Source organism: Diadema setosum, chromosome 13 (genome assembly GCF_964275005.1).
Source record: "Diadema setosum chromosome 13, eeDiaSeto1, whole genome shotgun sequence".
In the NCBI taxonomy this organism is placed as follows: Eukaryota; Metazoa; Echinodermata; class Echinoidea; order Diadematoida; family Diadematidae; genus Diadema; species Diadema setosum.
Window position 1 is genome coordinate 8,760,747 of NC_092697.1, and position 25,314 is coordinate 8,786,060.

The following is a 25,314-nucleotide window of genomic DNA, read 5'->3' on the forward strand; positions in this document are numbered from 1 at the left end:
ATTCATGCATTTTTCATATGACAGATTTTGCCACGACTGATGGCATCACATATACTACCCATAAATGAAGACGGTGAATGTGACAAATATTACCCATGACGTTTCAATGGCATTATGTGTGTGACATGCTGTACAGCAGTTGCATCATCATTGTGAGGCATAAGGAAACTTAATATATCACCCACATTGTCTTCACAGCTCTTCAAAAGCTGGCCCAGAAAGCTATAAAAACTTTTCTGCCTCAGGAGAATGTGCTTGCACATTCACTACACCAGCTGATGTACAGAAAGGGAGTCTGGTGCTCGCAGAATAGATGCTCATCAAATGCCATTAAATGACTGCAAGTTATTTCTGGCTGAAATAATCTGTGGACTCATAGTTACAAAAGGAAGATGAGGACTATTATCATGTAATTATCGAATAGGTGTACTGATTTAATAGCAATATTGGTCTGCACAATGTGCTCTATAGTCCCACCTATGTATATCTGTGCATGTACTTTATTTCAAGATGAGAGATTACAGGAGCATCTACAAATATTTCAAGAGGTTAAAGCTCTCAATTTTTGTCTCATACTTTCGTTGATACAAAAAGCCATGCAATACCAGCAACTGACTGATGTCTTGGTCACACATCTTACGCTTTCATAGAAGACTAATTGTCACATAATACTTTTGCCTGATACAGCTCTATGTACTGGTCATGTTCTAAGCACGAGACACAAAATACCATAATGTGCCCTCAATATTCGCTATCAAATCCGCAGAAAAACACCATAGTGAAAGACTGGATGCGTAGCTTCCGAGAATACTCTCTCATATATGGCATGGTCTCACTTTCTAGAATCTTATTGCAGTTCTCAAACGATTTGCTCTTGCAAATGTCAATTAGCAGAGGATATTACTGCATCATCAATGCATGGATACCAGCCGCTGCTATAAACACAACATGAGCAGGGAAGTGGTAGCATGGATTACGGACACACGCCAGACTATAGAACATTAGCACGTGATGACACAGTGCCGTGTAGGTTTAAAAGTTTTGCAACAATGCTGGGGATTTTGATGCGCAGTGAGCAGCTTGTGATGCTGAGCAATGGAGTGAAGTAAACAATATCAAAATAATCCCCATCATCTCGCAATAATAAATTCTCATTCAGGGGAGACTTCTCTGAGATACCGTACAATATTATGCTGTTTATACAGGGTCACAAAACAAGCAACTGAGGAAAAAGTTTGGTCTCCCAGGGCAGATCTTCGCTCCAACTTCTGATTGGTCCCTCACAGATTTTTTAATTGTCATGTGTTATTGTACATTAACTACTGGTAGTTCATTGGTCAAGAACTAAATGTGAAACCAAAATGGCCTAATCAGTTGAATATCAATAAAACCGCCACATTCGTCTCTACCATTTATTGACCGATTCTGTGACGCGCTATGTGTATTTTTGGCATGGGCAGCGCCATTACTGCGGTGTCTCAGCCGACCCCCCCTCCTCTCTCCCCACCCCTCTCACGCGCGCGGAATGAAAAACTGATGCATGGTTGTTTTAGCCAATAGGCGTCTCGTACTGAGTGCGCGAATGCTTGCTAAATGCGCGAACCTTTGTTACAAGTGCGCGATAAACATGTTGCCCGTGGGGTGGGGGAGAGCAGGGGGGGTCGGCTGAGACACCGCAATTTGAGCTCATGGCTGCGCCCAGTGCCATAAAATGTCTGCTGCCCTCAACGAACCCGAATCGGTCAATACGAGTATAGCAACTTAACTTGGGAAAAAAAAATCATGTATGTACTGTATATATTGATGGAGGTAACCACACCAGGTTCATTTAAAAAATTAGTCGATGTAACATATTACACAGAAACACAAATGTAACTTTAAGAGTGTAAGAGTGTTACAGGTGTCTAGAATGACCTTCTGTACTATCATACCAGAAAAGACAAGACACTACCATTGAGATCTTCATATCCATTTACGCCTACTGATGGGACTGTAACCTTTGAAAATAGTATTCCAGATATAAATTGTGAGTTCACTCTCCTGTGTTTTTACCAATATGAAGTCCTGTGACCAATTCAATGCTTCAACAGAGTTTTCAGTGAGAAAGAATACTCAGTACTGCGCAAACCAATAATGAATTGTGACAAAGAATGATAGGAAACTGCTAAACCATCTTAATATGCAGACTTAACATGCAAAAAACTCTCTATAAACAGAAATGCAGATATGTTCATTCCTACAAAATAAATGAAAAATGCCCAATGAATGGTTAACTTCTCAAAGCCAACCTGCACACTCTGTTGGGATTCTTTAGACATGCATGCCAATGCTATCAAGTAACCAGATTATTCCATTTTCCCTTGATCACAAGCTAAACAGCAATCCAGCAACCATGATACATTACCAACAAATGCATCTCGACGAGTAAGAAAGCAAATGAGTTTCTCTGTTGCTCTTGATAATATTTTGCTCGGTTGGCCAATTTCTTGAAATATCTACCAAGCTGTGTGAGGTTGTCATGGAAACCATTTGTGGTAAAATAATGCATCTATCTTAATGAATTATTGTAATGGTCTATTTCTTGCCCTCTACTATGATGTCATGGCAGAAAGGGAATCGAGATGATTTCACTGCTAATTTGTCATTGCTTCACGTTTTTTCTTTCACCTTTGTGATAAATTAATCACACACACATCAAATATCTCGGTCAATATTCTCTTACAACGGTCGATATTCTCTTATGGCGGTCAATATTCGCTCACAACAGTCAATATAACATAATCGTAAGCCATGGGCACATCAAAGCCTGCATCTGGGGTATGTATGAAATCATTACCACTTCATTTCTTGCACGTGTGAGAAAAGGGTGGGGGGATGTGCATGGAATAATGATGGCACATTCTCTGAATCAAAAAAATTAACAAACCTCACCATATTCATCTTTGTAATACTGGCAATTTTTCTGACATATTCATCTCTTATACCTCTCCTACCAATCTCTTTTCCTACCAATCTATTTACATCCCTATTTAAATGCTAGTCTTCCAATATGTATAATACATCTCCTGTATTCTTCATTACCACTCCCTTTCCTTCACATTTCCCTTGACAGGAATCTGTTAGGGGCAAATATTGAAAGGATAAGGTAATACAAATTTGTCCCCCAAAGGAGCACAGGAGCAAAAGGCTTGGCTTAGGGACCCTCAGTCTTCAACTGCCGAAATTCCAATGAGTTTGGCATCTTAAGAGATCAAACAGAAATGGCATCAACACCAAAAAAGAAAAGAAAAAAAAAGGGACATAATGAAGGAACAAGCCAACTGCTGTGAGCATATTTCAGGTCATTCTACGTAACAATCACTCCTCAAAATACATCCTCATATTCTTCTCTACATTTCCAACACTTCATTCTATTAGACTCAATCTCTATCAAACTGAAGTATCTGAATACAAAATCTTACCTTCAAATACATAAGGGAAAAAAAAACCTGATGAGCTTTAACTTTACATACTGAATAGTGGAGTACCTAATATATACAAACAAAGGGCGTGGCTAAATAATACGCTTTGAGATGTTCACTTAGATAGAAAGTATCACTCACTGTAAGAATGAGGAGCACAGAAAAACAGGGTACCTAGGATAGATTGGGAAAAATAATTAAAACACTATCAGCAACCCTCAAGCTTTAAGTGCACTGACCATTCTTGAATTGACACGGCACGAGAAAAGAAAAACAACAACTGCCATATCAATATCAAGAAATATTAGGACCCCATGCCAAGTAAGATTATGATATGTTTATAACCATACTGATAAATGATTTGATCGAAACATAAGCATTTCCTTTGCGGAAACTCAGAGTAAACCTTACCAATGTGTTTACACGTTTCCCTGAGAGAATGCAACAACAATGTAAAGGGGAGAAAAAAATACAAAACAGAGTAAAACACTGTCATGCCTTCTACATTTTTGCACTTTAGAAAGAAAAATCATTTAAATAATTCACAAAATTCTTTGGTCCGTCCTGAAAGTACATTTCAGTTTCAAAAGATTTCCTACAATGTATATTTCAAGGCTTACAAAAAGATTACAGTAATCACCATCTTCAAGAAAAAGTAAGTTCTTCAGCTCACAAAATTATTCTTTTATCGTGGATTAATCTAACAATAAGTTTACTACCCAATAAATAATCAAAATATCTACCATGGTAGATGGGTTTAAGTACAGTTTGCAAAGAGTTACTTCTACTCAACAAATTTTATCATGAACAATTTGAAAGGAAGGGTGCAGAAAAGAGAATTCGAGCATCTGAAGTACAACCATCTTTTAGAGAAGATTTGTTCAACTTTGTGCTAGGACCCAAATTACACATCCGATCATAAAAGTCCTACATATTGCCCATGCTTTGTTTTTATTTTGTGTGTGTGTATGTTAACAAAAATTAAAACACAGCAGCTCATGCACGTTTTTTTTAGAATCTGCAGCAATTCAACAACCAATATCTTAATGTTCAAACAAAGCAACACATAAGATTTGAATTACAATGTAAGTGCATGCACAAAAATGAAAATCCGTGTTTATGTAAAAGGATTACTTTTCTTTCTTTTTTTGGAGGGGGGCATTGAAGCAGATCATTCTGAGTTCTTCATCATATGCCATCATAACAAAGTTTCTCTGAAGTAGACGAAGTGACAGTAGACTATGCATTTTATGATACAACAATGTGATTTTGACAAGCAAACACTTCCACTGGCCAAGGTCTCCACTGCACTGTAGATTAAATACTCAGATAGCTTACAATAGTAACAACTACGACGGCAACAAGCAACAATCATGATAGTTGATTGGTTGTTATCTGAGGCAATTGCCAGAAACTACTGGTATGGAAAGTTAAATGAAGTTATCAAATAAAACAAGGCTTGGAATATCTTTTGTTTTCTTTTCTTCGAAAGCATGAACATGAAGCAATTTGTAATCACATGAATGTGCTTTTTGCAAAGGGAATTTTCTTTAGTAAGGCATACACATTGATGCTAAATGCATGAAGCAGTGTTAAAGTGAGCACAAGGGGGGGGGGTGGTTGAGAATAGATTCAAGCACTTAGTCAGCAGCAGCTAAACTACATCATATGGGCCTTGACATAATGTGACTGACTTGTCATAAATAATAGTGACATAAAGTGCATTTTACACAATGCCCCAACATCATCAAACTGTTTAACACCTACAGTGTATAGCAATTAATACACAATCGCATGGGAACTGGCATTTTGCTGACAGTGCTGCTAATGCCTGACACAACTGAATTCCTCAAAAAATGTGCTCGGCAAGTTACTGTAAAACTAGGAATGTTCGTGTGCACTTGAATTTCGCGAATTTTTGCGAGAAAGAAGATTTGTGATTCGAAATCAAAATGCATGCGAAAGTTCTTGTCTACACTATATGCACTGAACGCTAGAGGCAACTCGCGAGAATTTCATGAGGCGAAAAAGGCTGTCGGCTCCAATTTGCGAAAATCTTATGCTCCGAAAAAGGCCATCAGCCCCAAATCGTGAAAATTTCACGCTGCGAAAATATCATGTTTTACAGTAATTCATGGGAAATCAAAATACATCTGTGTTGTCACAGAAAAATCAGTCACTTCAGGCCATATATCCCTCTGTCTGGTGCTGCCAGAGATTTGTTCACGGTATAAAATAACGGTATGACCCTTAATTTTAAACATTCACATGGTCCACAGGTTTATATGGCTGCTGTCCCATGTGACAGAACCTGGGACATTTTAACACAACTTCTCTTGTTTAAGACATTTGTTATTCCCAGGGACATTGTTGCACGCAGTGCAAGAGAAGAGTTCCTCAAATTTTCCCTCCCTTTCTTCCACTAGTCACGTGTCCAGGTGGTAAGACGCAACACAGGTTTCTATTCTTCAATCAAAAAATGTCTCAACGCGACTGCAAACTGAACGTGGTAATACCACGGCAGCAAAGGGCTTCCATCGGGGCTTCCGTAGGGAGTACGACGAACCAATTATTTTCGAGACTTGACAAGGACTAACTTACTTGTGCATGACTACACCGGGAAGGCAACCTTTACTTTAGCAATATTCGTGCTGCATAACATCAAACCAATCGCCCAATTAGCATGACAGTGCGTTGACATCATCAATCTCTTCTCGCACACTTTCAGACGAAAACCAAGCAGTGTTAGAACGCATCATTTTTCGACGACATTTATTTCGTGACAACCTACTGCATCTTCCTTCTCTTCCTTCAAGTCTTATTTTGTTTTTGTTGAAGTTCCATTAAGTAGGCAATCACACACTCATACTGCCATCACATGGCATGTTATAATGATCAATTTCAGAGCTGTATAAACACATTTTAGTGTCTCTCTTTCTTCAATATAGATATGTATGTATATTTTCAAATATGTATATATTTACAATCCACACAGGAACAACATTTATACACACTGCTTCCTTCTGTACATTATACAAACATTCATCGGCAAAAAAAAAAAATGTCCTCTCATTTTGAAAAAGAAGAATAACAAAGCTTTCCTCTGTTTCACTGGGGGAGGCATATCTTATCTGTACATTTGCACAAGCACTGATCTCGCGTTTTTCAGTCTTCAGTTGCCCCACATCAAAATATGCCAGTCATTTATATTTGTACATGCATATAGAACTCCTACAACTGATTCACATTATGATACCACACACATATACAATGTAAATATATATATGTATATATTTATATATAAGTATATACAAACGGTAGAAAGAAAGGTGACACATACAAAAATGCCAGTATCTTTGGATGTAAAGCCGATATGGTCAGTGCTGAAATAGACATGTAAACACAAGCTACATCGTAGATAGGGATGGCATTGTTAACCACTAAGTTCATCACAAACTGCACAGTACACAAAGTAAAGACATAGGGTCCCCGTTGTGCAGAAAGGTCGCACTTGAAATCAAAAACATGAGGATCACACTCGAGCCCTCAGAGCAGGATTCCCCGGTGAGAGCGACATCACACTTTGATTTTTTATAATCAATTTGAAACACAAACGTTCATCCAACGGGACCCCAGAATATGTGTGACATCAATATACACTGTACTGTTCACCTAATTAGCTACCAATCACTTCACCTACCTAACACAAAGAGTTGTCTTGTAACACACTATGAGAACAGGGACACAAACATCCTATGACTAAAACTACCAATGCATAGAGCACTTCGCAAAAATATGGCACTTACAAAATTAGAAGCAGATTTAAAGAGACAATGTTGACATCTTTACCTTGTCATTCAAATATGAAGAATAATTATAACTTCCCATAACTCCTCTTTTCCTCCGCCCACCCCACCAAGGATCACAATAAACACAGAAGGACGTATGTGCGGGGATATACAAAGAGGACAAAGATAACGGACTTCCAGGGATGAAATACCAGAAGCAAAAGTTTGACAGTTTACATCATCCATGCAATATGCCTTAAGTATAGATCTACCAAAAACTTTTTAAATATATCCTGGTCATCTGTTACTTTAGTGTTCATTTCCTGTAGCGGTTAACATCTGTTCACACTTCAGCAAATCTCACGTTTCACAGCTGGGAAAAGATGGAAGCTGTCATAATGACTCAACAGGCATGTAAAACAGAATGGTGCTTTACAAATAAACAATTTCAGTATGGCTGCTTAGTGACCTTTAAAAATTTGCATGAGTTAAAGTTAATTGAACTTCTTTGACGCATTTCAACTTGAGATTTGAAACATGACATAAGTGCACGATGCCATGCATCCTACTGAGAGAAAAAAAACAAAGCAAAATAAAAACTGAAAAACAAACACCTCTCCTGGAAATATACATGTGGTCCTTGCATGACTAGTGTTTCCCTGAAGCTGTCCAAAATACTCAGGGGCAGATTTGTGAACCTAGAGAGAATATCACAAAGAAATATGGCTCCTTTCTAATATGGTTTTAGAGGAAAACTGCTCTGATTATCCTGTAGTTCAGAGGATACATTTCAACTGAGAAATTTTTGTGGTTACATGATGTAGGAGCAAGAGAAATGAAAGAGAATAGACGAGAGAGAGAGAGAGAGAGAGAGAGAGAGAGAGAGGAGACAGAAATTGTTTCGATGGTGCATTCAGACAATCATCATCCAGTCTCTGTTTAAGCCTGTTGTACAGACCTAAATGCTTGCACCAAATAACGACAAAAATTAGATTTTTTTTTTTTTCCAAGTCAGTTTGTGTGTCTCTGCTTCTGGCATTACCAAGACACACAACTTTGGTAGATAGTCTTATAAATGTCATATCGCTCACATGAAAACATGAAAAAGACTGAAAGGATTTGAGAAAGGCTGTTGATGGGTTCCTTGCATCGTAATGACTCTTATTACTGCACATAAATGGACAGCTTAATGAAAGTCTTCCCCGCGTTTATTTTCCCCGTTCATTATCATTAGGCTCTATTGTCCCGTCGTCGTAATAGCCAAGAAGCAGAGGGGAGAAGAGTTTACTGTAAGTTTTTTGCATTGCAACACATAAACATAGCTTTGCATAAAAAACATCTCTACAACTAAACAATACCGACATTTGTGCTACGTGACTGATGTTACACTACAGTTTGTGCGAAACAATAGACCTCATCAAAGTAAAAAAAAAAAAAGAAAAACCTCTAGTGACGTCAGCTGAACTCTAGGGCGGTGGTGATGAAAACAGAAAGTGAAAAACAACTCAAAACGTGCTCATTAGACTATGAACTACGAAGGAAATATTGCAGTGAAATCATCACAGTGTGAAATCATCACGTTTTGAAAAACAGACATCTCGAGACTGTTTACGAGAAGGCAAATCATCGAAAGGAAGACAGGTTTAAGTTCGATTCTTTTAAGAACAGAAATGAAATGAAAAATTGCTCACTGTATCTCTCACATTCGATGAAGCAATACTCGGCCTCTCTCTGGATGACTGACATCAAAGAATCACACTGCATCATCCATCTCCTCCGATTGTGTTACGTCCGGAGACGCGACACATTTTGACCCACTGCCAATTCACAAACAACAAATCACAACGCCTGCATGAAATATACAACTCTGTGTGCGAGCCAGCAAATTGTGTCTGAGAGAGCAATAGTTCTCCAAACATTCTCATTGGCTGCAAGTGTCATATCTATCATCGAAAGTCCTCATCGCATATCAAAATAATACCACTATGTACTCCATTGATTTCTGATATTTCTATCTTTCTTTCCAATTCTGACAATCAAATATACTGATAATGTCAAGAGCAAGCTTAGATATTCAGTGCCTAAATTCATTCAATGCTTTTATAATATTTCTTGTTTGTTTGTTTTTTCAAAGAACTTAGCACTTCTGTTAGTTGCTACCAAAAATTGTGCGCAATTTACACCTTTCATGCAAGTACGGTAAGCCCAAGCCTATCACTGCAATGACAGCCAAAAACACACACAAGAAAATAAGTCTTTGGTCCCAGAATTTAGGGTGATCGTATGATTGGCCATGCTCTGCAGACTGATTGTACAGTGCTTAATACTGATATGATCGGTATCGTCCCTGGTTGTTGGACACTCATTCTTTTGTAGACAATGTGCTGAACAGACCGACAGAGTTCATTTTCAGCTGCAACAATTGGAGCTGATATAGGCTTCAGAAAGAAAATAGAAAAGATAATCAAGTCAGAATCATACTGGAGTGACCTCCAGCTCCAATCGTACAATGAACGGCAGTAAAAGAACCACGAGACACCAACAGAAAGCTGCAAGACTCAATGAAACCCCACAAGACCTCACAACTTCCCATCAGTGTGTGTAAACTCGGCACTGCAAAGTTCAACGTACTGATGTGTCTCAACAAATGATACAATTATTAGCCGAAGAATTTTTCATCACTGTGGAAGTGATCTATACAGTACTCTATACAACATTAGACCAGTCAGTCGCCCCTGTCATACCAGATCCATGGGCAAAGTTTGACAAAGCTTTGTACGATGCCTCTTAAAGTTAACTGCAAAAATTTTACAATTTAAGAATCTTGGTCAGACATACAACTCTTGATCTTTGCCAGATCTATGATCTATTCCACTATCGCAACAGTGCTTACTCTGCAGTTGCTCATACTCGGACCAAGTTTGATGATGGAATTTTTGTGCCATATTTCTGATGTGATGGCAATCTATCCTCACACAAGCTACCCAAGTACTAATAAAAAAAAAAAAGATTAATTCTGCAACTGCTTAGAGTTACAAACTAAGTTTTGTGTGGAATCTAAAGTGATGGCAAACTTGATTTATCACCTTAATCAGATCTGTAAATAGATACAAATAATAACAAAATAATAAAATAAACTAATAAAAAAATAACAAAATCAAACACTGAGTAATTTGTCCAATCACTACTAATCCCTGTTTATACAATTTGATCTAATTTTATCGAATCTTGCATTATTGCTTTAAAACAGGTGATATTTTGGCAACTGACCTGGAGTCTTTGTGACCTGTACCTGCATTTCTGAAGATATGATACGTTCATGGCTGTGTGGTCATATATGCATATACCAAGCTTTCCTCTAGTCAGTCAGATACATGTATGTATAATTGTTAGGTTATTGTGGTATCAAGAAGTTTTTGTGCACAGGTGAACCACCAGACCGTCCCAAAGAAAGAAATAAACTCAGTCACTGCTACATGGCCGCAGCTGGTGCTTACAAAATACACTTTCAATCAATCTCCTTTCATAACATGAACAGACTTTTTTTTCCTTAAGTAGTGGCCACTTCTTGCAATTACCAGTATGAGAAGGTTTGTAGTTCAGTACAGATGGCTGGACAAGTATGTTAATATGTGTAGTAAATAAATGAACACACAGTCTAAATTTACCGAAGACAGGCCTACGTACAATATATATATCACCTGCAGCTATTGTCAAACTGCCGCACCAATGTTAACAGTACTTATGAAGTCAGAGAATATATTACATACAAATGTGCAGACTTGCAATATAGTCTCTTCAATGTGCAGTAGAAAAATAATGAGAGACAAACACTCTGATTGGTCAAAACTCGTACCATATTCATGAAAGGGATGATATGCTCGGACACACAAAAAAATGTTAGTATCATAAATTAAGCTGACAAGTGTAAGATGGATCATCTTCCGATTGAAGGTGTAGAGCCTCCGTTTCAATCTCCCCGGACGTCCTGCTCGGGACGTAAGATGGGCGAAGCTTTAATGGAAGAGAAGTTTATCTGTCTCCCTCCATCTCCAGGTGGGCTGAGTGGACCGATGGACAAGTGCGCCACTGCGACACAAGCTGCAGTGTCCGTCAAGGGAATGATCTACTACTGCGCCTTGCAGGCACAGCTCAGCCGCGAGAGGATCAAACTCCCCCTCCTCCTCCTCCTCTCTCTCCTCCCCTTTTTCAAGAGTGGACTGGTCCGGCAGGGAGACGCCAAGGACACGCTGGACGGGGAGGAGCCGGAATGTTCTACTGGGCCTTGCAGGTGGAGCTCAGCTTGCGCGTCCTGCTGAGGGGCTTCTTCTGCTTGGAGGTCTCCTCCTCCACAGGGCTGGGCTCTGGCGTCTCGGGCTCTACCACTATCTGAGGTACATCTTAAGGTGGGCACAAAATGGGAGGGACAGGTGTCAGACAAAAAACAAACAAGACAAAACAGAAGAAAGAGAACTCAGTACGGACGTCCTCTAGAACTGTGGTTCTTCCTTTCTATAGAATGCTTACCTCCTAGAATAGTTACCTTCATACTTAAACGTATCTCCAATAACAAGAATATAAACTATGCAGTGTCTTTTCAGGAAAACGATATCCTCTACGACAAACTGAAAAAATCTCTAATGTGGTATATCAGATACCTCAATACATTCCCTGACAAACTGTCTCCTTTTCATACATGTTTTTGTTTGAGAAGAAAAATTTTCCACTTGCTCATATCGTTGGATTACAAAGCACATTTGCGCTTATTTTATATTATCAAACACAAAGTTTGCACAACATGATTCTCAAAGAGGCAGAATATTTTGGCCTGCTCAAAGTATACATCCCCTCCTTATAAAACTTGACTGTAAGCAAACATGGTAGAGATAAATGGGCCCCTAGTCAGAGTAGACACTCCTCCTGGGATCTTTTCTTTCGGGACTTTTTTTCTTAATCCTCAAATTTAATTATATATTGGCAAATTTACATTTTGGACTATTCAGAACCTCTGTTAATCTACTTTCATTTAACGCTTTCATACTTTCATTCAGTATTTTAGTACTTCCATTTAAAAAAAAATTTGGTTCATGTAGGTTTGTCAGCTTATGAAAATTTTAATATTAAATCTGTTAATCACAAATTATGAACGTGCATTGGCAGGAAACAATAGGGGTGTGCACAACCACAAAATCAAGAAGACATGGAATCAGTCGAGTTGTGGGACAAGTGGCGGCGAACACACCTTGTGACGTCAGCGGGCTGTACTGGTCTCTCTCGTCGTAGTACTCGTCCGAATAGGAGCCGTCCTCCGAGGGACAGGGGTTGAACATGTCCTCCAGGTAGGGCACCACTGTCATGTTGCGCAGCTCGTCGCTGCTGTCCGGCAGCGGGGGCAGCTGGACGGGATCCCCTTCTACCGGGGGCTTTTTCCTCACCCATCTGTGACAAAGAATTTGGGAGGGCGGAGGGTGGGGAAAGGGAGGGGGGCAAGGAGGCATGGAAGGAGGGAGGTGGTTGAAGGAGGAGGAGGAGGGAAAAGGTAGGGATGTTGATGAGAGAAAAAAAAGAACAGAATGGATGGGAAGAGAGAAGAGGGAACAACAAGAGGTGGAGATGAAAAGAGATGAGATGAGATGAGATGCGGGCGAGGGGGGAGGGCAAATGACAGAAGGAAGGAAATGAATTAAAATGGAGTATATCATGGACAGCAAGGTTAAGGGAACAAGGGTGCAGGCAGAGAGAGGGGAGGTTAAGGATCATGTTGGGGGGGGGGGGGGATAAAAAGAAAGTGCACAGGGAAGACGAATGCCAGGGAGAGATCATTGCAGTTGGAGAAGGCACGAGGGAGTGGGATTAGTTTAGTAGAGAGAGGGTGGAGATAAGAGAAATATGTTGAATTTTATTGGGAAAAGAACAAAATACATGTATATTGGCTTATATTCAATAACTCATGATTAATTCATCACATCCCCCCCCCCCAAAAAAAAAAAAAAAAATGACTTTAATACAAAAGTTTCAAAAACATCTTTTAAGGCAACATGTCCTATAATCACCAAAAATCTATGAAAATCCTTTAGGAATGATTGAAGAAAGCAAGCAAGGCAGCCTTAAACTTCTAGATGGCAATCCTTTTTGGGTTTTTTTAAACCAATGTATCCAAACAATATCCTGCGATATGTTCTTCATGACTGAACACCCACATGGATCGTGGCAATCTTTGAACATGCTCTAAAAATATTTTACTTCCATCAGCACTGCACTTGCCACTTCAATAGTGTCACGTTAATTCCAGATCAAGACCTCTTCCTGTATGAGATGACAAATTTAACTTCTGTGCCGAATTTCCTTCCTTTCTTGGCACCCAAATGCAATTGACAGGCATGCACATCAAAATGTATGCCAAAAAAGTTTTTTTTTTCCATTTTTCTCTCCAGGTGGTGTGACGATTGGCTGTTAGGAAATGTTGCAGCTCCTCCACCAAGTTCCTCTGAAGTTGATAGTGGGTTTGTACTTAGTGCAACAAAATGCCTCAGAAAGTTAGGTTTATTGTTGTTTTTTATTTTCAGAAGACTATTGTAAAAGATAATGTTGGTGGAAGTCACCATGATCATTTACAGATGATTTATCATCAAAGCATTTAAAATGCCTTGTAGATGTTGCGTGACAGGTATGTAACAATATCAAATTCCTCTTCAAAGGTATTCTGTCATCCATTCTGAACGGTTATAGTAACTTTGACAGTAACTGAACATACACAAGGAACACTTTGGACACTGGAACAAGAATTGCATTTAACGCTCAGCGGAGCTACTCACACATGTTCCTTGATCTTTTGCACGTCTAACCTGTTATCCGGCTCTATGCACAGCATGCCTGTGGGGAGAATTGCGGGGGAAAAAAAATCATATGAAATTTGAGATTGCGGAAAGTTGACCGACTGCTACATAAACTTCCGCAGCAATGCACACCAGGCAAAATCGCATGGTGCAGCTACGTAAACCCCAAGTACATTACGTATGACCCAAATGTTTGCTTTTGTTTGTTTGTTTGTTTGGTTTTATTTCTGCATTTTTCATCATTTCAATTCAAAATAACATAATATGAATAGTATTTTTCTAAACATTTTAAATACAAAATAACATCATCAATAATATTTTTCAAAATCACGGACTAGAGAATATACAGTGCAAACATAACTTACAAATCTATTATCAACGATGATAATCGATGCCAGATAAAAGGGAATATTTATACGGAGAAAAATGCTTCAGACCACATACATGTATCGTAAACGTATGCTTGAAATGATAGTGGCCTGAGAAATGACAGTGGCCTGAGAAATGATAGTGGCCTGAGAAATGATAGTGGCCTGAGAAATGATAGTGGCCTGAGAAATGATAGTGGCCTGAGAAATTATAGTGGCCTGAGAAATGATAGTGGCCTGAGAAATGATAGTGGCTTGAGAAATGTCATTCAACTTGTCCTCTGTTTGTTTGTTTTTTAATTGTAAAGACTATAATTGTATTTGCCCAGAACTCGCAATCAGTGAGGGTGTCCATCTTTGCAATTTAGCTTCATGTATACTCAATATAAATATACCATATTACCACTTCAAAAAGCTACCATTTTTCTGCACTTTGGACAAGAACAAAAAATACCTTAAAAGGCAGTGGAACAAAATCCAGAATCCACAGTTGGTAGATAATTATTTTTTATTTATTTATTTTTTTTACAATAAAACAGCAAACCTTCTGTCTACCTTAGGAAACATTTCATACTGCAGAACTAGACTGATATACTGCATTTGTTTATTTGTTTTTGGCTTGTGTGTGTTTTTGTTTTTGAATCATAGTTTTCCTTGGGCACTTTTGTTTATTTCTCAATTCTTTTGTTTTAACAAATCATGTTGATGACACTTGCCACAGAGCAGCTGAAAGAGAAAGAACAAGAAAAAAAAAAGAGAGGATAAGAGAGAAAAATAAAGGGTGACAGAGAGCAAAAGAGAGAAAGAGAGGAGGAGAGAGGGAGAAAGAGAGAGATAAAGAGAAAGAGAGAGGGGGATAGAAGGAAGACCCAGAATCAACTATGTCAAGACTTTCCAGCTTAAATGCAAAGCTGTTTTGGCAGATTTCAGCCTAGTGTGTCAATATACTCAAGTTACAGGAAAACAGGCAAGTTGGTTTTGAGAAAAACAAGTGCTCACACTCTGGCTTTCAATGACAATATCTCAGCCATGAAAAATATCATTATTGCTGTTTTTACTGTTAAATTATCAAACATTTAGAGCTCTTGGTAATTGATACACAGAATATTTGTCACATATTTATTCCCTTAAAAAAAGGGGGTGTCCTCTTTCATTCCTGCAATTTAGAGCCATTTTAAAGCCATCGCCACACCTGGACTGCTCCCGTATCTCTCTGTGAGGTTACTTATGGCCGAGGAATAAACTATAAAACAAATAGCATACACTATGGGGTTTGATTAGCCCTCATCTTCCACTCTTCAGTCAAATGAGCCAATTCCAATGTTCTAAGAACCTTGTGGGATCTCGAACTAAATAAACCTCATGCACAAACTAGAGTCAGTAATGATGTCGTAACCTCAGAAGTCTCTCACTAACCTGCACACTAATATTCACTAAACTGAAATTCCATATATTTCTTTGCGTATGTCAAATGTGATAAAAGTTCTACCATTCTGGTCGTCAGATATCACTCAACAGTATTCATTAAAATCGATTTGAACACGGTGTGGACTTGCTCTTTAAAGACCTACAATGTAGTAGCATGGGGATACCATGGAGTAAGAAGGCTGGCCGTGCTCGGATCTATTCGAGAATCTCTGTAATGAATATTACATACAATGCTTCCATAGCTTTATCACTGATCTCTGCGTAAGTACAAACACAGCCAAAGAATCTTGATTGGAGTAGACCGTTACCAATGTGCGTATGCTTCAATGTGCATATTCGCTGACCGTTGCTATTCATGGTTTTCTATCGCTGTTCTCCCGTGGGCCGCAAATGAATCAAGCCATCCATGAATCCCCACACTACTACATCTTTGATTCTGCCAGTCAACACCATCTCTCAAACGGTCACAGCAAATTAGAGCCACTTCATCAACATGGCTTGTTAGTATCACTCCCATTGGCTCTCTCTCATCTTGCTCTCACATAAGGGGAGAGAAGGAATATAAACAAACTGCAAAAAAGTCCAAGGTTAGATAGCCTTTTGTCAAGGCCCTCTCGCTGTATGGCGAAGAGAGCCCAGCCAAGTGGGGTTACACGAGGGCCTTTTGAGATATGCTTCGCATTCTTTTGTTAGCCCTTGAAGTACTGACTTTTGTTCCCTGGTTTCGGGAACAAAAGTCGACCGAGCCCGATTTGCATACGGCGATTGCATGTCACGAACCTCCACTGGCGGTCACTGATGCGTGCGAACAGGCTGGACATCACCAAGGCAAAGGATGTGGGGAGCATGCCATTCCTTTGGTCCACAGGAACCCGTTAATATGACTATTCAGGAGGGTTCATGTGTCACGAATAATAATGTGTGAAGCAGATCTCAAAAGGCCCTCGCGCTGTCGCGCTCAGCTGGGCTCGCTTCGCTCACCCATTTAGCCATCATACAGTGAGAGGGCCTTGACAAAAGGCTACAGGTTGGATGACTTACCTTGCAAGAGGTCGGTGAGATGGGGTGGCAAGTCGGTGGGAATAGTGAAGTCCCCCTTGCCGATGTTTTCAAACAACCTGTAAATGGTGTCCCCCGCAAAGGGAAATTTACCCGTGACAATGTTATATCTGTGAAGCAAAAAGAAAAGAGAGAGAAATGGTGATGAATAGTTATAAAAATGTTTATCCAAAATGAATATGAAGGAAACAAAGAAGTGAAGTCTGGGGTTTAAATTTGATTACCCTTAACGTCCCATATTTTTTTTATTTTCAATTCAAAAGGCTTTATAAAAAACATATTTTTGATGAAATGTATCTGAAACTGTAAGTATAAGTATGCATTGTTTCCACCTCTGCCTCTTTTCTTCTCTTTTCATTGTATCTTTGACATTTGTTTTATCAAATGAATTTGTATGATAATTGTTTACTTGAAATGTATTGATAATTGTTTGTAGGGGATCATTTCCAACAAGCCTCTTGTGTGCTTTCTATGATCCCTCCATTCAAAATGTATAAATGTTCTAAGGCAATTGTATTTTGATATTTGTAGATGTTTATGTTTTGATATGGAAATAAATGAATGAATGAATGAATGAATATTTCCTAGTGTGGATATTTCCCCAAATTTCACATTGTAGCAAACTAGTGTGGAAGTAACAGCACACTTTGCTTCTTCTTTTTTTAGATATCAAATCACACTCAGAAATATCCCCATCCACTAAACTGTAGACAAGTGAAGTTCAATGAACTTTTGTCCAGCATTTAAAAGATACAAATGCCCATACAAAGAAGTAAGCCATAAGTTTCTACTTATAATGCAGTATTTTCTTAAACAATGAGTATGATGCTCTTGACTAGGTATACTATATTAGTATCCAGGGGAAGAGAGAAATTATGAACTGCCTTCATAGAAAGAATTTGATATGTGTGTATGGTGTGAAGCTAGAACAAAACACTGTGAAGAGAACTTTAACGTACTGGCAATGGTGAATTTCACTTCCCTCCAAACATACAAACAGATGCAAGCATAGTATAGATGTAACTTCTTGCCAAAGTGCCCTATTTCTGAGAATAGGATCAGACAAAAACATCAGACAGAGCAAAACATCAAACTAAGAGAGTCGTCAATCCACATTCAAGTGAAAAACAGCAACAACAACAATACACTGATCTACAATGAAAAAAAAAATCAACGACAAAAACTAATGCAGCTGGCACACACGCCCATTATCTGCTAAAATTGAGAAAAGTCTTCCAGCAACAGATAAACTATCTGTAAACCATCTGTAAACTGTGGATCCCAACAGAATAGATTTCATAGATAAAAGATCTTTTTAGAGTGGAAAGCAACCAGCAGATAGTCACGTTGGATGCAACAGGGGCATCCCCAATATTAGGCCTCGATGGTGTATGGTTGGAGAGTACTTTGTTCATGTTCCAAGAGACAAATGTAGAGAAAGAACAAAATGGGGAGCGGTTTCTGTTACAGTCGTCATAATCTCCACTTCCAGTTCATTACCTTCTCCTAGGGCAAGGACGATCAGTGCAGTAGCTCCCCTTACTACACTCTCAACATCCAGGACAACCATATGCCCCTGGGGAATGGTAATTCATCAACACGGGCACACAGTACAATAACGACAAAGCTTTCATGCAACAGTAAATGGTTGAAGAGCTGCTTGGTCTCAAACAGAAACCGCCTGCCGCCAAAAACTGATAGGAGAAAAAAACAAAAACACCATATGGCCTTTTTTACGATCAGTGGTGTAACTTTTGTACTCAGAGGGTCAAAATTTCAAACAAAATATTTTTTCATTATTCTGTTTAATTCCTGTTGGAAAGTATTCAAATTTTTGAAAAAATAACATTTCAGACCTTAAAGCTGAAGAGTTATTGATGTAATTTAAGGAAAACCCTGGCACCTGAAGTAAATTTAAGCAAAATTTTGTTTTCATGAATTGCACCATAATGACAAAACTCTGTAGTCAAACTTCACCATGCAAAGTTTATATGGTTAACAACAGTATATAGTTTGTGAATCAAAACTATTTGGGGGTTGAATATAAAGTGAATTTAAAAAAAGATACATGAGATTTACAAATTTTTGGTAAAAATACCAATTGACATGCAATTTTTAAGATTTTAACTATTTATTGGAGGGCAAGCCAGGTCAAACTCTATACTATAACAAGTCTTTAAGAAGGGCTACCTTCCTATGTAGGTTAAATGAAATTCCAATCATTTCTTTAAATCTTGGATTTTTCACACATGGATGTTTCGGAGGTGACAGTTAACATAATAGAATGTTTCGGAGGTGACATTAATATTAACACTCAGTTTTTTTGAGAATAAGTGACAATAACACAAAACTTCTTCTTTTTATCAGTGTTTTTGATAATTATAACTCGAGAACAAGAAATTAACTCCTGTTTCAAGCAGATAAACCACACAGAACAAGTGTTTTTTTACACTTCATTAATTAGCATGGGCACCGGTAGTTTGCCTTCCATTTGGACGAAGGTTGTAAGCTAAATATTGTAATCTGAAGAAACATGGCATTCCATTTTCTACCTTAAATTGAGATTAGGGTGTGAGATCATTTTAGTAATGTTTCTTTGCTCTCAGAACATTTTATTCCACAACACCAGGGAAGAATCACTTCGTTTCGGAGGTGACATTCAATGTTATCATTGTGTTGAAATATTCATTTACAGTAAGAATATGACGGACATATTTAAAGCTAGATATTGTGACCTGAAGTAACATGGCATCCCATTTTCTACCTTAAATTGAAATGAGTGTGTAAGATCATTTTAGTAATGTTTCTTTGCTCTCAGAACATTTTATTCCACAACACCAGGGAAGAATAACTTTGTTTCGGAGGTGACATTCAATGTTAACATTGTGTTCAAGTATTCATATAGTATGTCCCCCCCCCCCCCCCCCAAAAAAAAAAAAAAAAAAAAAATTACAATTAGACTTTTGCATTGATAGCACCCAATATGATTAAATCAGCTAAAATCTACTTTGGGGTATTAAATTATAACATCTTAGCTCTATTTTGCAGAAAGCCCCAGTCAATTTGGTTAAATGGTCTCAGAGAAATGTGGATTGTTATAAAGGATGTCAAGAGTCTGATTCTTCCAAGTTTAGCACTTGGATGCTCTTGGAACTGCATATTAATGTGTAAACACAATATACAGAACTTGGAGGGAAGGGATTCCTGACATGCTCTACAAAAATCCTCATTTGTCTTTGACCTCTGAAGCAAATTGAATGGGGTTTTCTGTATTAAAGGTGTGGGCAATGAGTTATAGTTTCAATCCCTCAAATTGTATTTTAGATTGATTCACTATCTTTAAAGTTATCGTTGCAGAGGGTACCATTGTAATTTTTTGGTGGGGACATAGGTTATGAATGCCAAAAGCAAAAATTCTTATTTGACTTGTATTATGTTTTTGTTTGCACATAGTATTATAAATAGATTAATTCAAGGATGTTCATGAATTCTTCATCATTCTTGATAGCCACCATACAAATGTTATGATACTGGTGAAAGGTGTTTGGTTCATCTGGGATAAATTTTCTATATACCAGATTCATTTAAACTGTTGACATTACTAAAATATATTTTATGTATCTTTCTGAATTGCTTGAAAATTAACAGCAAATCATATATATTAGTCACTTTTGAGAGTAAAAAGTATAAGATAAGAAAAAATCATTTTATTGTTTTGGAGGTGACACAACACAGAGACAACCCAACTTCTCAGGTGTTAGCTAATACAATTGTGAACATTCATGTCTTTCCTCATGGCTTTAATTTTCAAATATAAGCTCTTTCTTTCAGTTCTTACTTGTTATTTTGTTTAGTTATTCTCTTTCATGATAGTGGATACCAGCTCATATTTTGTTTTAGATTGTAATTCATACTAATCTTTAGCAAATTTTTACAGTTTGGTTAAGACAACAGTTTGTGTTTCCCAGCTGAAGAGAGCAGCATAATGCGTTTGTGTGAACTTATGGGGAAATTCTTTTTTAGTTCAGTAATTTTACCCATCAACTTCACAGAAGGTCCCGGACACAAACTGGTCTCAAATAACCCTATAAGGGACCGAAAAAGGACAAGTTCACCTCAATAGACACGAGAGTTGAATAAATACAGCAATATTAGTAAAACACATCAGTGAGAGTTTGAGGAAAATAAGGCAATCCGTTCCAGAGTTATGAATTTTTGAAGTTTCTGCTCAGTCAAAGCTGAATGAGAAGACTTCTATAGCTTGTGATGTCACACGTGTACAAGGATATAGAGAAAGTATCAAGAAAATTCAACATATTTTCACTTTTCTTGCATAACAAAAGAACACTTGACTTCTCTCTTTTGGAAGGCAGGGTGAATAATATTGCCCTAACATACATCAGTAGCAAGTTGAAGAAATGTGCACTTTTTCAAAAAGTAAAGTTTTGTGAAATTCACTTATATTTTCTTTTTATCGTTGTATGCATGTGACATCATACATTGTCGTAGTCGTCTCATCCAGCAGTGATTGCATCGATATTTAAAAAAGACCATAACTTTTGAATGGATTGTCCAATTTCCCAAACTTTCAATGATGTGTTCTACTAATGTTGTTGCATTCACTCAATCCACATGTATATGAAGGTGGACTTGTCCTTTAAGAAACCATTTTCTTTTCCTTGAAATTTCAGTACTTAAAGCCAAATTCTAAGATAAAACATAATAACAAAACAAGGTAAACACGTCATCAATATTATATTGAGATAGAACTACAAATCTTGTTTTTGGATCTTTCCCTTTCCAGTCCTGGGGACTTGTTCCTCTGTTCACTTTAGTTGTCAGATAACTTCAATAATATTTAAAAATACAATATCATAAACAGTTGGTTCAACTTGGAAAATGTAATAATTATTGTCATATTTAAAAAAAAAAAGTCACATAATTTTGTTTATGATTACCACATTGTACATGGAAAAGCAACAACTAAGAATTCAAGAACAAGTTGTGCACCAGCTATAGGCATGTGGCCTTTTTGTGGAGTTTGATTATTTTATGAGTTTTTTAAGATTGTGGACTAGGGCATGCATGAACTGCCACATGTATCACTTTGGTATCAAGGGAATTCTGGTGAGCTAGGTATACAAAAGTCACTTCTACTGTGATGATTTTGTAGATATTAAATGTATTTGAAAATGTTAATAGATAGTGAAAAGGAACTGAAGTCTTGCCTTTCACTATCACATAACAATATGGTGTTAACAAACAATGTCACCTCCGAAACACAAGAAAAAGCAACCTACATGGAAAGCTGTGATTGGTAAATCTTCACAACTAAATTGCTTAAATTGGAAATCAAGTTTCTAAGATGAAAGCATCTATATGTTTACTTAACTAAAGCAGGAGAATTGATCTTGATTACAATATTATATATACAACAGATGGGTGTATTTTGTGCATTCTCTTTGTTAAAAAGGTGAAAAAATGTAAATTTGCACTAAAACGTACAGTATAGTAATAAAAATAAGAGTGAGAGTGTGTTAGTTGATTTCACCACTTTGAGACTCATGTTACTAAAATAAATGAAACCACTGGTGTACATGATATGGTTTCTCTTCAATAGAAATGAGCAAAAACTCTTGTTAACAGTGTTTTGTCACCTCCGAAACAGTAATTCTTAGTTTTTATCAGATCTTTTATTAATCTCTAGAAAATTCTCACTTCCTGTTGCCATATTACTATTTTCATCCAAAAGAGATTCCTGTCAATTGGACAGAATCAAACAAAATTGCTTTGTCCTCGAGAAATTATCAAATATAATACGCTTGTTGTTTCGGAGGTGACGATTGTTTCGGAGGTGACAAGTGTTAACGGAAAATTGTAAATTGCTCCGAAATGAAAACAACAGGCTATATTTCTACTACCTTCCTTCTGAGATAATGTGAGGGGATATGTTACATTTTTGTAAATGTTATGTATAACTGATGTCAAGAATAAAAAAATCAAATACATAAATTTGTTGTCTCGGAGGTGACAGAAAAGTTAACGGAAAAGTTGCATAAATTTATAAACACTCACCAAAAAATGATAAGCTATTTGAATCAAATAATCTTTGGATCGAAGTTAAGTCAGACTGATTACTATTCTGTTTTGATGGAAATTAGCAAAGTTGAATTTTATAATTGTTAGCAAGAGCTAACTCAAAAGAGGGGTTAACTGTTAACGGAAAATGTCACCTCCGAAACATAAAGTTTGGACAATTTCAGTCTTTAAAGAAGACAAAGCAGAACCTGGTAAACATAATAGTTCTTAAGTTTGGATACCTGTCTATCACCACAACAACAAAAATAATGAAAAGGAATAAACAATTTAATATGCTAGGTCTGACAAAAAAACCATGTCAGAGTGCATACACCAAAAGTGTTGGATTTCAAGCATGTAAATGCATGCCACATCTGAAAGAAAAAGAGAGGAAAGTTCATTAAGGTACCCAAGGTAGACACTGTGGGTGGTAAGTTTATGAGAAAAAATAATGCATATCTGTCTGTGTATAAGAAAGTTACACACCAATTAGTGCCAAAACCGTGTTTTACACCACTGATTGTAAAAATGGCCATATGTGAACGAACGGAGCTAAGGCACCATACGTTGCATAATACATAAATGACTGATCGCATGACAGAGCGACAAAACACGTATAAATGTAAATCCTTAGACGCTTGACTGCGATTGGCCAATATCTCTACTGGAGAAAAGAGCTTTGACTTGTTGCAAATTGCATCTGTCACGATATGAACAAAAGTCTGGAGCCACAGATGCAACGAAGACGTGATGCAATGAAAATTTTTTTTTTTTTATTAAAAACCGAGACGCTGCATCTCCTTAACTTTTCATAGATTTTTTGCAGCGAATTCAAGATATCAGAAAAAAAAAAAGGTACGCATCTGTGTTGAACATATTTGCGAGTGTCACAAAATATTTGGAAGATAGCATTTCTTTCTCAATATTGTAAAATAATCCAGCATATTTCTCTACAAAGCAGTTACCTCCACAGTGTCATATAGAAATAAAATCAGTGCCTGATACAAACACTTTTTAAACACTGGCAACATCCAATGTTTGCTAAATATACAAAACAGGGCACAAACTCTTAACGTCCTAACAGCAAAAGCCATCTCACGACGCAATCTGACCGAAATCACGCCGAAAATCACAGGCTTCGAGAAAGACATCTTTCATCTCTACATCACATCCTACGTCAAGGCCGGGGCATATAAACTCTTCGTTGCTTTGTGTACGTCAGTTTCTGCCTACGCCAAATACGATCGTAAAAAAGTCCCAGGGGAGGCTTGATGGAAATTCACACAGCCTGAATGGCGGGCATGAAGCACATTCACAGTGCGGATGCAGAAAAGGCAATGTTGCTGGTGGGGTCACATTTTCGTCCTACTTCACAGCAGCAACCTTGCACTCCATTTGGTCATCTCTAATACATTCCCCCTTCACTCTCTCTCTCTCTCTCTCTCTCCTTCTCTTTCTGCCTCTTTCCTTTTTTTTTATTTTTCATGTCTTCCCTCAACTCATAACACATACATTTGTATGATCAAGCAGAACACACACACACACACACACACACACACTACCACTTCTCCCCTTTTTTACCCGCTCCTTTGTAGCACACATCCATCCGTATCCAACACACACAAAATAACCAGGGGTGGCTCTGTTTCTCTCCCTGTTGATAGTCTATACTTCTCTATCTTCTCCACAACCCCTCCCCCACCTCTCCTTATACATCCCCTCCACTGCCCCATCTTAACCCCTCCACCCTATCCCACCCCATCCCACCCCACCCCACCCCACCCCAACCCCTTCAGAAAAGAACTCAACAAACGAACAAGAGAATAACATAAATGCATAAAAGATAAAAGCAGCCCTTGTCTCTGGCAGCTTGGGTTAAATTTAAATTCCAGATGTATCCCTCATTTCCCTTCATCGTTTTGCCTTCCTCAAGGACATTGAAACATCCATGTGCAAGGGTACCACTCTCCACCATTGGGCCAAAACATTTGGTGCATAAATGACATGAACATGTTCGCAATGCCCAAGCACAGCAGACGTACAGCACAGGCCAGCTGCTTATCCACAAAGCGTTTGAGGCTGCACCCTTGCATTATACCAACATGGCTCCAAACCTAATTTCGTCAAAATCTGGACTTCTTAACGACCTCCCATCAGAACTACCACTTTTGTATGCAAATAGTCTCATTAAAAAAAAAAAAGAAAGACTTCTCATGGGGAGAAGGCCTTTTTTTTCTTCTTCTTTTTGTTCACAGTCATACATCTACCCTTCATGCCACACCAGACTATATATGGT

At 37.9% G+C, this 25,314-nt stretch overlaps 1 protein-coding gene across 1 annotated transcript in view; it reads right to left on the reverse strand.

Moving 5' to 3' along the window:
- Positions 1-11,370: 11,370 nt before the first annotated feature.
- Positions 11,371-25,314, reverse strand: part of LOC140236942 (serine/threonine-protein kinase STK11-like) — a 76,937-nt gene continuing 62,993 nt past the window's right edge. The window contains exons 6-9 of the mRNA XM_072316882.1: positions 16,923-17,050; positions 14,065-14,122; positions 12,492-12,688; positions 11,371-11,649 (exon numbers count right to left, since the gene is read on the reverse strand). Coding sequence (XP_072172983.1) covers positions 11,525-11,649; positions 12,492-12,688; positions 14,065-14,122; positions 16,923-17,050 — 508 coding nt within the window. The 3' untranslated portion in view covers positions 11,371-11,524. The remainder of the gene's footprint in view (positions 11,650-12,491; positions 12,689-14,064; positions 14,123-16,922; positions 17,051-25,314) is intronic.